This window comes from Lissotriton helveticus, chromosome 10 (genome assembly GCF_964261635.1).
Source record: "Lissotriton helveticus chromosome 10, aLisHel1.1, whole genome shotgun sequence".
In the NCBI taxonomy this organism is placed as follows: Eukaryota; Metazoa; Chordata; class Amphibia; order Caudata; family Salamandridae; genus Lissotriton; species Lissotriton helveticus.
Genome location: NC_136071.1, coordinates 528,035,327 through 528,049,737, shown reverse-complemented (window position 1 = coordinate 528,049,737; position 14,411 = coordinate 528,035,327). Strand labels below are relative to the sequence as shown.

The window sequence follows — 14,411 nt, the reverse complement described above, 5'->3', positions numbered from 1 at the left end:
TTAGATGTAGGAGTGGAGAATGGAATGTTCCACTTGGAAGCACCCCTCACTAAAACATCTTGGAACTTTGAGATGTTATCAACTGGTGAGATCCGTGGGGGAGGCGAATCAGTCAGTGTAGGTGAATATCTGCCAGGGTTTGACGAGGAAGTGTGTCTTGTATGTCTATAATGAGCCCACCGTCTATGATGACGTGAATGAGTAGAGGATTTATAACTAGGAGAACGATGCCTCGTGTGGGATCCAGACCTCGGTCTTCGTGGCGAAGATGGTGGAGGAGGTGGTTGTGGTGGAGGAGGAGGCATAAGAGGAGGCAGTGGAGGAGGAGGCGGAGGAGTCAGAGATTGTGGTTCCACAGTTGGAGACTTCTGATGAGATGCTGGTGAAGACAAGAGCCTAGACGGAGAATAGGTTCATGGATAATCCAAATCTGATGTGTAAATATGTCTCCTCTTCTTACGCGGGTCCTGTAGTCTTGAAGATGGTGACAAAGTTCCTGACGAGGTTCTTTGACTCCTTCTCGACGTCGATCTACTCATCGACAGTGACCTTCAACGTCGTCTCGAAAGATGATCTTGCTTCGCCATCGAGCACTGCTTTCTCGACGTTGACTGACGTTGGGAGTGTGCCGGTGATCGATGGAGATGGCTCGACGTTGATCGACGATGATGATTCAATGGCGAGCGACTTTGCAGGTGAGATAAGGTTCTCGGCGGTGACCTACTAGGTGTCACCGTCGGCTGCAGATTCCTGACGCCCAACAAGGTGGTATCGTTGTTGGCTTCGAAATCAACATCAATGATCTTTTTCCCACGTTAAACATCACCATTGTTAAGACTCAGAGCCCTTGGTCGACCACGAACAGGTCGGCACTGTACCTCCTCTCGACATCATCATCCTCGACCCAGACCAGCGCTGTTTTTCAGCCCTTCTACTGGGGAGCCCCCCTGATGCTGAAGACAGAGCCCTGGTAAGGGAATAACCCTCTCCCCACCCTGGAGTCCCACCTAATGACTTGGCCTGCTGTTTTCGTCTCTCTTCTGCTCCCTAAAAGGCCGGATTTTCTCTCTGTCACGCAGAGTACGTCTTGAGAAGGTTTTACAGATGGAACAAGCATCAGGAACATGAGAAGCAGGAACACAAATTATGCACACTCTGTGAGGATCAGTCTTGGCCTTCTTCCTACCACAGACTGGGAACTTATCAAAAAGAGATGGCATTTCTGAGAGGAAAACTGCAAAGTTTCTGTAAAAAAAAAAACAGAAACACAAAGAGGAAGACCAAAGACGTCAAGTGAAGCAGTTACTTGCTAAATTCAAAAGTGAATTTTGAAGAGAAACACAAATTGGTAGAGTTCAATGCTCCAGGGTTCTGAGAGCAGGAGGTGGAAAAAAGAACTGAAGTAACTGCCACTAGCTGTGCATGATGGGATACTGGTGGTCTCTGGGATCTTAAAGGCACAGCTTCTATTTTCAGAGACATGTAATGGCAGCCTTTGGGCTACTCTGTCCTTTCCTTTCAACTCTATCATGAAAAAAGGTATTTTGTGAAGGAGATTATTCTGTGTGTTTAATACTACAAAAACTACACAAATTGAGCATACTGGCTACCATTTTTCAATTCCTGGTGAGGATGCGGTCAGTGTAGCCTATGTATCTAGGCTACATTATTGTCTTTCTATCTCTTAAGTGTCTTTGCATGCCTTCCTGAAGAAAGGCGAAAAAATATCCACTTAAGAAGATATATCTAAAGAAGTGTTCTGGGGTCCTCGCATGTGGGAGGAACTATTCAAGTGCTTATGACTATACATGAAATCCCCTTCGAGAGAACAGCTACAATTAAATGATAGTACTCCCAGGTCTGTACAAGCGTGCAAATTGAGAATGGCATATTATGTCCTAATGAAAGTAGCAGGCACTACACAAGTGACAGTAAAATAACTTAGTAACAGATATTTCAAAAGTATGATAGCTTGGCTGAAAAATATGTGAATATATGAAAAATATGTGAAGTTCAACCACTGAGCAACTGAAGGTTTGGGTTTAGTGCTTTATGTATGTCACATATGCCCTCATAGTCAAGAAAAAACAAAAGTACGGCGGGTATGTTTGTGTTTAAGTTTATTAACTTATTGAGAGACAAACTAGTAAACAGAAGAAATTTCACAGTTGCAGGGCGCCATGCTCTGTTCAAATAGACATCAGGAATATAAGGTGCATATCTATGCATGTTATTAAATACAAAAACTACACTACTGTTTAACAAATACCAGACAAGCTGGCATCTGTGTTGTATTCCTTGATAACATTCAGTTACAACACAATTTCAGAATATATCAGCCAAGAGCTATATTAGGGTGGGCTAATCACCAAATAATGAGCTCCGCCTGGCTCACCACGAGTTGCAGCAGTGATGTGGCATAGCAAATATGGCTGTAAAGGGGGAATGAGAAAGTAGGACCTATCTCACAAAGACTGCTTGAACAGTAGGGCGATCGCATTGTTTTTACCAAGCTTCAATAACAGGAGTATCATCAGAGCATTTTCCACCCAAATCATTTCCACTCACAGATAAAACACAACAACATACGATGAATCTCAGCAGTTACAAAGCCCGAGATGCTTACCTGACACAAAACTTTAAATCACATTAAGCATTTGAACAACGTTTGGCAGCCATGTTGAACTGAACTGTGCTTTCATATAGGCATGTTGAATTTCTTTTCACTGGAAGCATTACACTATGCAGAGACAGCATTTCTCCCATTTCCTGCCCCCAAGATAAGACTTGAAGAAATTGAGTGTTTTGTCACTCATTGTTATCAAATTATTATGAGAAGTGAGGTTGCAACATGGCATCCTACTTATCTTGCATGGTGGGAAATCTAGCCATTAACATCATGTCTCCTATTATGTTTAGGGCACACTGCCCTGGTCTGTACTGTGTGCACCGGACGCAGACCAGTTCTGTGCATCCTAATACAGTAAATATGCTGCCCAAGGCAAACACAAAAACACTCCTGCAATGGGAACAACACATTATTGAAAGGCAGACCGCTGTTTAAAGCAGTCCGTCAATCTTTTACAGTGACGCAGTCTACTTTTATAAGGGGTGGGGTAGACATAGCCATGCAGGTAGGAGCAGAGAGAGACTGAATCCGCTTGCAGGGGAATGTGTGGTTTGCCTTGGGACTCCATTCCCCACCCCTAACAAGGGGCACCTTCAGAGGGACACAATGACTGTGCACCAACTCCTCGTAGTGCACAATTAGTGTGGCTCTCGATAGCTTCTTTGCCTCGGTGCCCACATCTATAACCCCCTCGCCGCTGGACTAATTCCCCCACAACGCGGGGGCCGCGTGCGGCGCTGCGGTGCTTGTGACGAGCTTGGCTTGTCATGCAGCATGGTGGTGCTGTTCTCATGACGAGCTGAGCTCGTCATGACCACGCCCGCTTAATGGAACGCCCAGCACAGCAGGGGAATTATCCCTGCTTGGGCGTTCCACGGCAGTTATGACGAGCTCAGCTCGTCATGAGCACAGTTCCACTGTGGCTCATGACGAGCTGAACTCGTCATGAGCGCCGAAGGTGATAATGTGGCACAAATGCAGAGGCAAAATCTTCCTTCATTTGAATAGGGTCACACCCCACCCCCCTACAAACAAGGGAACACGCCTATAGGACTTCACAGAAATTACACATGCACAGTGCGATCTATATTATAGAAAGGGCTGTGCAAGCATCCACAGTCCCTTTTGTAATATCAAAGTGCCAGCAGGCACAGAAATCAGGTGCACATGACCTATGAGCCACTGGGGCACTTTGTGTGATAAAGCCCCACGTGTTCAAGATTAATATGGTCTCTGAATCTGAACTTCAATGTTTCATCTGGTGCAGTATTGCAGTGTTTGTAAGAAGGGTATCCTCCTCATCAACTCTGTTCAGGCCATGCTACTCTGATGTTTTGGAATCTCTCAGAGATTGGTATGAAGTCCTAGAAAGCTTAAAGTGTTGGCAAGTTTCATTAGCACATTTGCCTTCTTGCATATTCCTAAGGTTTTCATCACCTTTGGGAAGGCATGAGAGCCAACGACAACTGTCCCATAGCTCAAACTGGGGATCCTAAAAGAGAGACAACTCAGCACATCATACCTAGATTTATAGGAAAGACAACTAAAAAACAGAAATTGACAAAAAATTGTAATTGAACTAATGTGATACTGGTATAAAGAAGTAAGCTGTTCAAGAAGACATTTCTAGTGAGAACAGACATTCTTCCATGATGCTGTTGTGTTGTTTCTCAGCATGTTAAGATAGCTCAATCAGTGAAAAAAAATTGTTTATCATTATACCACTATATATCATAGAGCTGGAGTAATACCACAGTTATTTATTTGTAAAAGAATCATTGGGTGTCTTAGACGCAGGACAGCTTGCCAGAATGTTCACAGAAATAGAAAAAACACAGTTTAAAGGTATGTCAGGGAAGCATTCCCATAGAGGCTCAGAAGAAAATACTTGCTCATCCTCTAGACAAGGGTGATAGACGCAAGAAAATAATATCTTCCATTTAACTATGTAACTAGGTTTTACTCAATGGTGGCCATAAGTTTAAATGGTTTATGCACCCCACCGAAAGAACAGCATTTGAAAACTAGTCGCTTTGGCTTCCTTAATGAGGGAAATCAAATGAAGAAGCCGAATCAAGATGATTCTTATGGACACCATTTTTCAAGGAAAGTCATCCCTGGTTGGAAATACAATGGGCTCAATGGCTGCCAAATAAAATATCAGATATGGCTAGGTGACAATTGATCATAATGAGGATGTAGAGTCTTTAACCTCAACCTTCGGCATATAATGAGCCACTCGTTTCTATATTGTCCCATGAGACGGTTTCTCTGACTATGGACATCCGGCATCATAAAGTACCATAGGCTAATGCCTCAAGAATCAAGCCAGGTGACTGCTGCTAAAACTGCCCCCCTGCAAACAGCAAGCACAGTGGAGGCAGAGTTTCCAAATCCATTAGAGATGTAGGTATAATTTGGCCACAAACAAGCTTCAATTAATTTCTGGCATTGTTGGGAACGCCATGAATTTCACAGTAACCCTGGAGAGAAGATGGAATTGGGAAATGTGTATGTGAACAGCACTTGCAAGGCTTCGTGGTAATTACCCATCACATAGCAAAATACATTGTTGGGAGGATGGCCAGCGGATTGACTGCACCAGTCTTCTGCAACACGGTGCTAGAGTGTTTAAGTTCCTGGCCAGAACTGTTGACAGATACGTGATGTTAAAGGGATTGCAACCCCATTTCTACTTTAGGGAAGCATACCAGATGTGAGAAACTGTCTGATCTGTCATCCTGCTTGTTGAAATAAAGCACTGAAGTGGTGTTGTCAGTAAGAAACAATTCCCTATGAGCAAATGCTGAAAGACCAAGTCCTTAATGTTAAAAATGCTTTTCAATTACAGAAATCTTATTCGCAAGACTCTTTTCTCTGGAAAGAAAATGGCTTCAATACTGGGAGCTCCCAGAATGGCATCCAACTGAAGTTCCCGAGGTCATCTGTGAACATCCATAAAGGCCACTCAGGAGAGGACTCTTGGGTCCAATGAAGCAATAAACAGAACTACTCCTGTACAGTCACTAAAACATTTACAAATCTGGCAACAGGATTCACATGTCCAGGTTGGAAGTGTGCCTTACTTAAAGTTAGCATGAAATTCTGCCCTGCTGTCTAAGGAAACAGTAGAAAACAATTCCAGCAGTGATGATCACATCCTGTGATTAGACAGGTCTAAAATAGATTTAGAATTTGCTTGGCAAAGGTGCTTTGTAGCATTTTGTTACACCTTTTTCTCTAATGCATCCAAGAATTTCACTTCTTTATTGGACTTTGGATTCTTGGCTCTGTTCATTTCTTGGATACTTGGCTTTGCTCTCCCAACATGTCCTTGACAAAAACAAAACGTGGCCTCTGCGCCATCAAGTTAGCCGAAACAAAAAGAGTTACACTGTACAACAGAAACACAGGAGTAGGCCTGGCGAGAAGCAGAGTACTCCAATACCAACGAATGGTAAAGACTACATTCTGGGGTCTTGCCGGACAGTGAGTCAAAGATCCTAAAACCTTCACCTATAACGAAAGGTAGCCAGGCCTGGAGCCATACCTAATAGGACTGTGCACAAGCTGTCAAAAGTCCAGTCCATTAAGATTGATAAAAGGATTCTTAATTCTGTCTGCTGGATCTCAGAATGAGCAGAGAACAAAAAAACAAAGGAATTTCCTGAGCATCTTGTTATGCTTAAAGAGATTACTGTGCCCCAAGCTTCTCATATAGGAAAAAAAAGCTTGAGACGAAAATCATGTTGTAGTGTGGCATGACCGGAATCTTATTTCCATAAAGTTGGTACACATTGAACCAACACATCTGCTTTTATACTGTTGGTAGAGCGTGACACAGTGTTCCTTACTGTTGAAGTGCAAGAGCTAGGTACAAATATTTGTAGCATTTGTGTAGTAATAATGTCTGAAGGGATTTCCTTCCCCATTATGGCTGTAGATTAGAGAAACATTTAGTCTACTGTTGTTTAAGTGGGGCACACAATAAGGGACCTTTACTTCATTATCTTTTGTGTGTGCTAAAAAATGAATGAAGCTTGTCCTTCCCTATTAACTTAGTTTGACTTTGGCACCCATGCCATCTCCACAATCATGACCACAATGACCTGTTACCAGGAACAATGCAACCTTATGTCTGTAGTATATACGGGTTTGCTTAAGTGACACCCAAGAGAAAATGATTAACAGAAGTCAGTACGATGATGATAGCACAAGTGAAAGAATACTAAGATTCATGCACTGAAACCCCATTAGATTATTGGTATCTGAGCACACAAAATTGACAGCCTACATGAGTTGCTGTGTCAAAGAATTAACAGCATATTAAGGGATTTAAGTCCATCCCCAAGACTGAGTCAACTTTAGCAAGCACACAAAAGGGGTTGGGCCACCCCAAACCAGTCTTTGACACACACGACATATCATGCAACTTGGGTTTAGTGGTAATACACTTTGGACCTTCATTTCAGGGTGCATTTCCAGGATTTGAAATCTTACTACAGCTCAGATCTTCAGGCATGCAGGAAGCATATTCTGGGCCTTTTTTATTAGTATTTCTCTTGGATGCAAAGGCCAAAGTGCATATTTCAGATCCTCAGATATGTTTTCAGAATCATCATTACCCAATTTTGAATCTACATACATGCAAGTAACATATGCTGGATGCTCATTCCTGGATACTTTACATGTATGCTATACAATGCCATCTCCAAATTCAAATGATGATTCCTGGTTAGTTAGCATTCATTTTAAATGGTAGTCCTAAATTTACTTGAACTATCCCAAAGGATTACCTGAGGTTGTGTACATAACTGGGTATACATCTTGGAGAATGTCTAACCATACAAAAGGTAAATCTATTGTTGGGTACATCCTCTTCTACCTTCAGGCACATAGCACATGATTTATCAAAGGATTGTATTCATTCTGAGTCTATAGGAAAATATCTTGACACATAAAGGTCATAGTCTTTAAATTAGATCTAAAAATAAACCTATACACCAGGAATGAATAAGTTGTACACTTTCTCATTTCCTGAAATTCAAAGGGACAGATGAATCACCACTTTCTCCAAAGTTGAAATTATCTGGCAGGACTAAAGTTCAGATTAGAGTGACCAAAGGCAACAAAACAGGATTTTACAAATTCTCTGAATGCATTAATTGGAGTGAGTACATACATGTTGACATGCAACCGCAAACCTCATCATGCTGTTGTCGTTCTTGGTATTGAGCAATGCCTTGTCTGAGAGACAGAACTAATGAGCAGTGCACATAAAGGACCGCAAACACCAGAGGTTGCACTTTCTTGCTCCATGAGTTCTGCTTCACAAATGTTACTAACTATATGCACATACAGATGACTCTACCAAAATATAAGCCGCTGGTGGTTGTGTAGCGAGATTTGTGAAAAAATATATCCAATGAGCACCCGTAATAAAAATGACAATGAATTGCTGGTTTCACATTAATTTATGTGTAGGAATTCATTCTTTGTGAGCTGAAGCAGCTGATAAAAAAGGGTGATAGACAAGAGGAGATTGCCTGGGCTGGATGAGACGTCTGTAAAGGTCTCCATAAAATTGAATTGGCCCCTCCTTTTTGCTGTTTCCGTGAGGTGTCCCAGGCATTTTAAATGAAATGCTGCTTTGTCTTTTTTGCTATTTTTACCATTTGTTTGACACGTGCAATGAAACATAAAAAATAATAATTATTACACTTGTTTGGATATTTCTGGTGCTTTCGCTGACTAATGGTTTAGCTTGTTAGTGCCTTTCCATGTTCTTTATTTGGACGTATGTGCAATTAGAGAGGATCATCCTAGCTTTTGGTCCCCATTCTCGCCTAGTCTTTTCTGAGAAGTAGTTTAGGACTGTTGCAAATAAGATCACAAGATAGGACAGACTTGACACAAGTGCATACGAATGGGTTTGGTGGATGAAATGAGAAAATAAGTCCTATGCAAACTTGAAAGGAAGTGAAGGTAGATGAGCAGTGTTTTGTGTCATATGTGAGCTTGTAGGACAGGGCTGATGGATGTGATGAGCTGAGCTGAGCTTAGCTGTTTGACATGCCACCTTACGGAACACAGCTGAAGAATGAGTCAGACCTATGGCCTGTTGTGCTAAAACTAAGTCGCTAAGGCTCAGTGGCTGACATGAGCCTAGAGATGTAATGTTAGATTCTGGTAAAGGCTCTCGGGTAAAGCGTGTACGTCATTTGGGCATGATGTTCATGGGTCACGGATGGAAAGCTCACAGGATTGGGATGAAGGATGAGATACATGTAGGCATGCCTCCCAAGATCCTGTAGTGAAAGGCTGAGGGCCAACACTAACTTTGAAATGTCTGAATTTGAGTTTGCAGACAGAAGGTGAAGCTCAAGGATAAGATAAGCTATCCCAAAGAAGACATCATAGGAAGCAGGACATTTGGCAAGTACCACATGAGATGGGAGGGCAGAGTTTGTTGATGGTGCTTGTCAGCCGAAATATGTCAGTCATGTGAGCGCATAGGAAATGGAAGCGATCAATCAGAGAAAGACAGCTACTTTTGTGCTTGTCGGAAAGGAGTGATGAACAAAACAAAAAGATTGTGCAACATGCTACTTCACATGAATTTCTTTAAGCTTACTGCAGACCTATTATATGTGAGCTCACACACACCCAAGCTAAAGGCTCAATTTCAGCCATGTCATGAAAGCTTGGACGGAAGGTTCCATGGACAGATTTAAGTTTGTCACACAAGAGTTCATCGGAACATTCTGATGAATATAACGGTGCTCAGTTCTGTCATGACTTACTTTACTACTGTTTCCTTGGGTGTGTTGTATTCAGCATAAGCAGATGGCTAAGAATTTCAGCTGTGTAGTGCAATGGACGGGTTCATGAATAGATTCAATCCTGCCACATGCTCTCTTAGGAGAGAGCTAATTAATGAAATCAGCTTAGTGGCGTCACAAGCAACTGTACAGGAAAAGGGTGATAAATAACATGGTATAATGTTACTCTTTGGGGTGATATACGGGTGCTCATGCTTAAAGGCATCTGATGATTTGGCATGGACAGTACGTCAAGCAGGCTTGGACGGAACGTTTCATGGATTGACTCATTATTCCAGTAGCTGTCCTACTATGGCATACCAAGAAGCTTACAAGGAAGGGCAGGTATTTGTCTATTTATGGGTTTGTAGGGCACCATACATGACATGACTAGGAAGGGCCAGTGAAGTAAATGAGCCTAGATTGTTACACTTGAGCTCACAATATGGATGGGCTGGTCAACAGAAGATTTGGAGAATCACACTTAATTGTGCCACAGGGAAGGTGTGTTGCGTAAAAGTAGTTCTAGTACAGTGGGATTGATGAACAGAAGTACCATAGCTCTGGCTTACGTGTGCTTAGATTAAAAGTCTGATGCATACATTGACTGTCTTCTGTGACATACAATTCACATAACATTATTTGAGGTGGATAACAGGAGTCAACTTGTGTTGCACAGGTTGATGACAAAGCTATGGTGAGCCACACCACACTGAAGAGAGGGTCTCATGGATGAGGTGAGCTCAGTTTTGAGGCTTGCATAAGAGCAGAATGATGAATGAAAGCAATGAAGCATATCACATGAGCTCTATGATGTGGTGATAGATTCAGGCAGGTCACAGAAGACCATCAGGCGAGTTGATGAAATTGGTGATCATCTCATGTAGCCAGACTCTATTTGTGCAACTGAACACTCTTCATCTTTAGTTAAAACGAGAAGAAATCAGATATTTCGGACACTCATGGCAGGGTGTAGATGATAGAGACTGCACTTCAAGCCACCGTAGAGTACCGTTCATCAAATTTAACATGATGGAGGATGCACCTTTTCAGGCAGGTGTCTTAAAGCAAGGATTGCATCTGCAGTGGAAAATGTTGCAGGTACACGTCACAGCATCTGTATTACATGTTGACTGTATAACTATCCTACTTCCAGTGCAATACAGGACAGCATTTCTTCCAAGAGGACCGCTTAGGACGAACAGTGGTTCCTATTCATAGTCTCCAGAATCCAAGTTCACTAACATACTTTTAGAGTAATAAAGAAGGAAATATTCAACCTCTAAATGTTCCTGAGGATGTTACGTCATATTGTACACTGTATCATATTTCTCCAGTAGCGTAGTTTGGAAATAAGGCATTCCCAGCTTCTTCAACATAGATAGCGACAGGGAGCAACTCAGCTGAATAGCGAGGCTGGACACTTCCGCTTGGCAAAACAGCATGAGAGCACTGAGCGGGGTGGACATCATTGCAGGCGATTATCAGAGCAGACGGGCCGTTAGCACATGCGCTTGTAGGTATAGATGTAGGCCTTGCAGTTGGGGCAGGAGTGTGTCACATCTTTGAACTCATCAAATAAACAGGGAATCAGGCAGCACCCAAGATCACACCTTCAAGAAACAGAAGAAAGTTAATGTAGAGAGGCAACAAATTATAGCAGAGGAGCATGTTCTTTATCTAGATAGCACAAAATATGCTAGTTTTTTAAAATAAAATATTGGAATTTGTGAAGAACAAGCAAAACTTGCACAAAGAATAGACACTACAGTGGAGCAAACAAAACAGGAAAACTTGCTTTTTTTTGCAAGCAAGAAGGTTTTGTGTGTCTCTGTATTAGTTTGAGGAGTGTATGATCCATTTGCTCAAAACCAGACTATGGTCTATCACATTTGATTTTGTAACCTAGGTAACAATATTACTACAATCAAGTTCGTGCTGAGAATGCAAACCAGTTTTGTTATTCAGAGTATCATGTTCTGCCTTGTGATCACTTGAAGCCAACAAAGTAAAACACTACAAAGTGAAATTCGTTGGCAAATCCAAAGTCAAAACGGAAACTCAAAAACTGCCATTACTTGAGCTTACCTAAAGTGAGGAGGTGTGCAGCAGCCAGCAACGTATGTCAGCTTCAGCTTAATTCAATATATCTCTCTCAACATAGGAAGCGCTTTGTGGTTTCAAAGCAGAAAAGAAGTAGAAAGATGGAAGAGACAACAACTATCACAGATCAGGAAAGCATGTCCAGTATGACCCTTCCAACTGCTTCCCTGTCCTAGAATAAAAAGGTACTTGGATTCTGAGTTTTCCTCCATGGGCATTTTCACAGGATTCTCCCACACTGAAAAATGCTGCTTATGAATAAGATTAAGAAATCCTGTTTTCTTTTTAAATTCAGAGAAGAGTGTTTTTGTTTATTTATTTTCCAAAGAGATACTTATTGTAAATTCACTTTATTTAAAGTAAAAGGAAGGGGGTTCTGAACTTGTTTTTAAGTAGGTCAAATCTCTCTTTATATGTGTCTTTTTATGTGTCGGAGTGTGAAAAATTTTCAAGGCATCCGATTGACCCTAAGATAACATCAAACTTTAGAGGCAGGATTAACAATGTGAATATGCTTCACATCAATAAAAAGGGTACCATGCTTTCAAGGGGCCAGGCTGCCCTGCTATTGCAGAGCGCCCATCTCTGGAAGTAGGATCAATGTTTATCTTGAGGCTACATTAAGGAGAAGATCATTTGCTAACTGCTGATGTTCACTTTCCTCGTTTTATGAGGAGTCCAGTGAATTGCTCATTAATTCATGGAAGACCCTGACTAGAATCATTTAACAGTAGGTTTTCCATCCCCATCATGGACATGTCAATGATATTGATAAATACTGAGTGTAATGGCAAGCTCACTCCCGACTTAGATCATCCTATCAGAAACTAGAGACCAACAGATAGTTCTACCAGATGACTTTGTAACCAAACAAATGCCACACAAATATTTGGCCTAATTATCGTCCATTTTAGAAGAACAGTCTAACCAGAAATGTCTAACAAAAGAATGAACAAATATACAGATAAGGGTTCTTCAAATGTTAACTGATATGTATACAAATAGGAAGTCTGGTAACTGATTTCCTTCTAGAAGAGGGGGTTCAGGATCTTTCTGGCAAATGTTTGCTGGCTCCTTCTGATAAGAGTGTATTAGGTAATCATGTTATGGCATTGCCATCTATTTAAAGAATGGAGCACAATTAATAAATAATTAAACTGTCTAATATGTTTAGTTTTGTCCACATAATATTTTATTTCCCTATTCACACCCAGTATGGCAGTCAGCTGAGTGCGATGAATTTGGTAAGAACGTTGGCAGGGTCATAACTTTGGCAACAAGAAAATCTGAGTTAAGTTTAGGCATCAAACTATGACGAGTTCTTAAAAGTAGCTAGTTCCTGGTGTAAAGACAAGTATAACTCATTGAAGCACGGTGTTTGGATTTCCTTAACTTTTCCTGCAGATGAGCTCGCAGGAAAGCTACCTTCCAGAAGCAATAGCTAACAGGACAGCTTCTTTCCACAAAAAAACATTAAAGAGTTGCTTTATGCATTAGTACAAAACGCAAGCCTTTTAATTTAAGCAACTGCAATGTTAAACATGTTAGTATCAAAGGGAGGAGTTTGTTTAATAACCAGAGGCAATAGCATCCTAATTCTTACCAAAACAAAAAACTTACTTGCCAGGCCAGTGAAGGAAGAGACTTTGGTGGGGCCATAGGAGGGGTTTTTCTGCAGCTAGGTGCAGGTTGATATACATACATAAGTTGATTTTGTATCTTCGTAACTCTTTAACAGGTTTACTGATCTTTCAATGTACCAGAGGCATACACGCTTCCAATTAAAGCGATAATGTGATCTTGTGGATAATCCTTTCTCTTCTTTTAGGATGTCCATGCAGTCTGGCTAAAGGACAAGGAGCTCATAATGAAGGAATTCAGGAATGAGGTAACCAAGTTCATGGTCAGTAAGCTGCTGAGCGACAGAAGGGGGCCGCCTCCATTGCCCTTAGTGCACCAGATGTTCTTGAGGCATCAGGTGCTAAATCATTCGTAGACAACTTGATTCTGGGTCAGGGTTTCGTAAGTAGCAGAGCAGGTACCTCTAATGATTTCACTAATCCCATTTGTGTACATTTTAAGGAGATGTTTTGTTTTTTATCAAGTTTGAAGCTAATAGTGTCAGGGACTGTTAAACCTGTCAGCCCTTTGGGTGGTCCCTCCTAATTATTATTTATTTTATCCCCTTTTTGCCTCTGTATTTTTCCGGATGTCCACTACATTTTTATTTTTCTGGTGTTGACCCTAGCTCCCAGGGCGCCTCATTATTACTTAATAGTAATGTGGCGCAGGTGCTCCTGTAAAATGGAGGGAGTGTAGGGAGACACAAAATGGTGGCCTGCTCAAATCACCTCAGAACCTGGGGCCATAGAGTTGCATGAGGGGTTCTAGAACCTGCTGGACCATTCTGGACTCTCTTGGCCCAGACTATAAAAGGTGGAATGGGGCGGCCATTTTGGTTCGTCCAGTCAGTGAGGAGAAGGAACAGACAGGAGTCAAGGCTTCTGAGAGGAGAGGTTGGCGTGCAGAGGGAGGGGAGAATTGATTGTCTTCAGGCCTGTCCCCCCTTTCGCTGATGCCCCCCCCCTTTGTCAGATGATCTAGCCCTGGCTCTTGGTTTCGACTCCAAGTGAGATACTCGTGAGGCACCCCTTGTAAGGAAACCCGGTTTGGTCAGGAGAGTGGAGGACCATAAGCCGGGAGCTAGAGGGTGTGAAACTGCCTGTTGTGCTAACTCTCTGAACTAATACTGAATAGAGGCAACAGGAGGTTCACCAGAAATGGATCTTGCGTAGCGCCTCACTAACTCGCTCTGGTCGGCACTCACCGCTACTCATCTAACCTTGCTGAGAAGAGCG

The 14,411-nt window shown here is 42.0% G+C and overlaps 1 protein-coding gene across 2 annotated transcripts in view; it reads right to left on the bottom strand.

The window, feature by feature from the left end:
- Positions 1-7,159: 7,159 nt before the first annotated feature.
- LOC144784344 (cell death-inducing p53-target protein 1-like) overlaps positions 7,160-14,411 on the bottom strand; it is a 204,004-nt gene continuing 196,752 nt past the window's right edge. For both annotated transcript variants that reach the window (XM_078663067.1, XM_078663066.1), the window contains exon 7: positions 7,160-11,063. In XM_078663067.1, the coding sequence (XP_078519193.1) occupies positions 10,952-11,063 (112 nt within the window). In that variant the 3' untranslated portion in view covers positions 7,160-10,951. The remainder of the gene's footprint in view (positions 11,064-14,411) is intronic.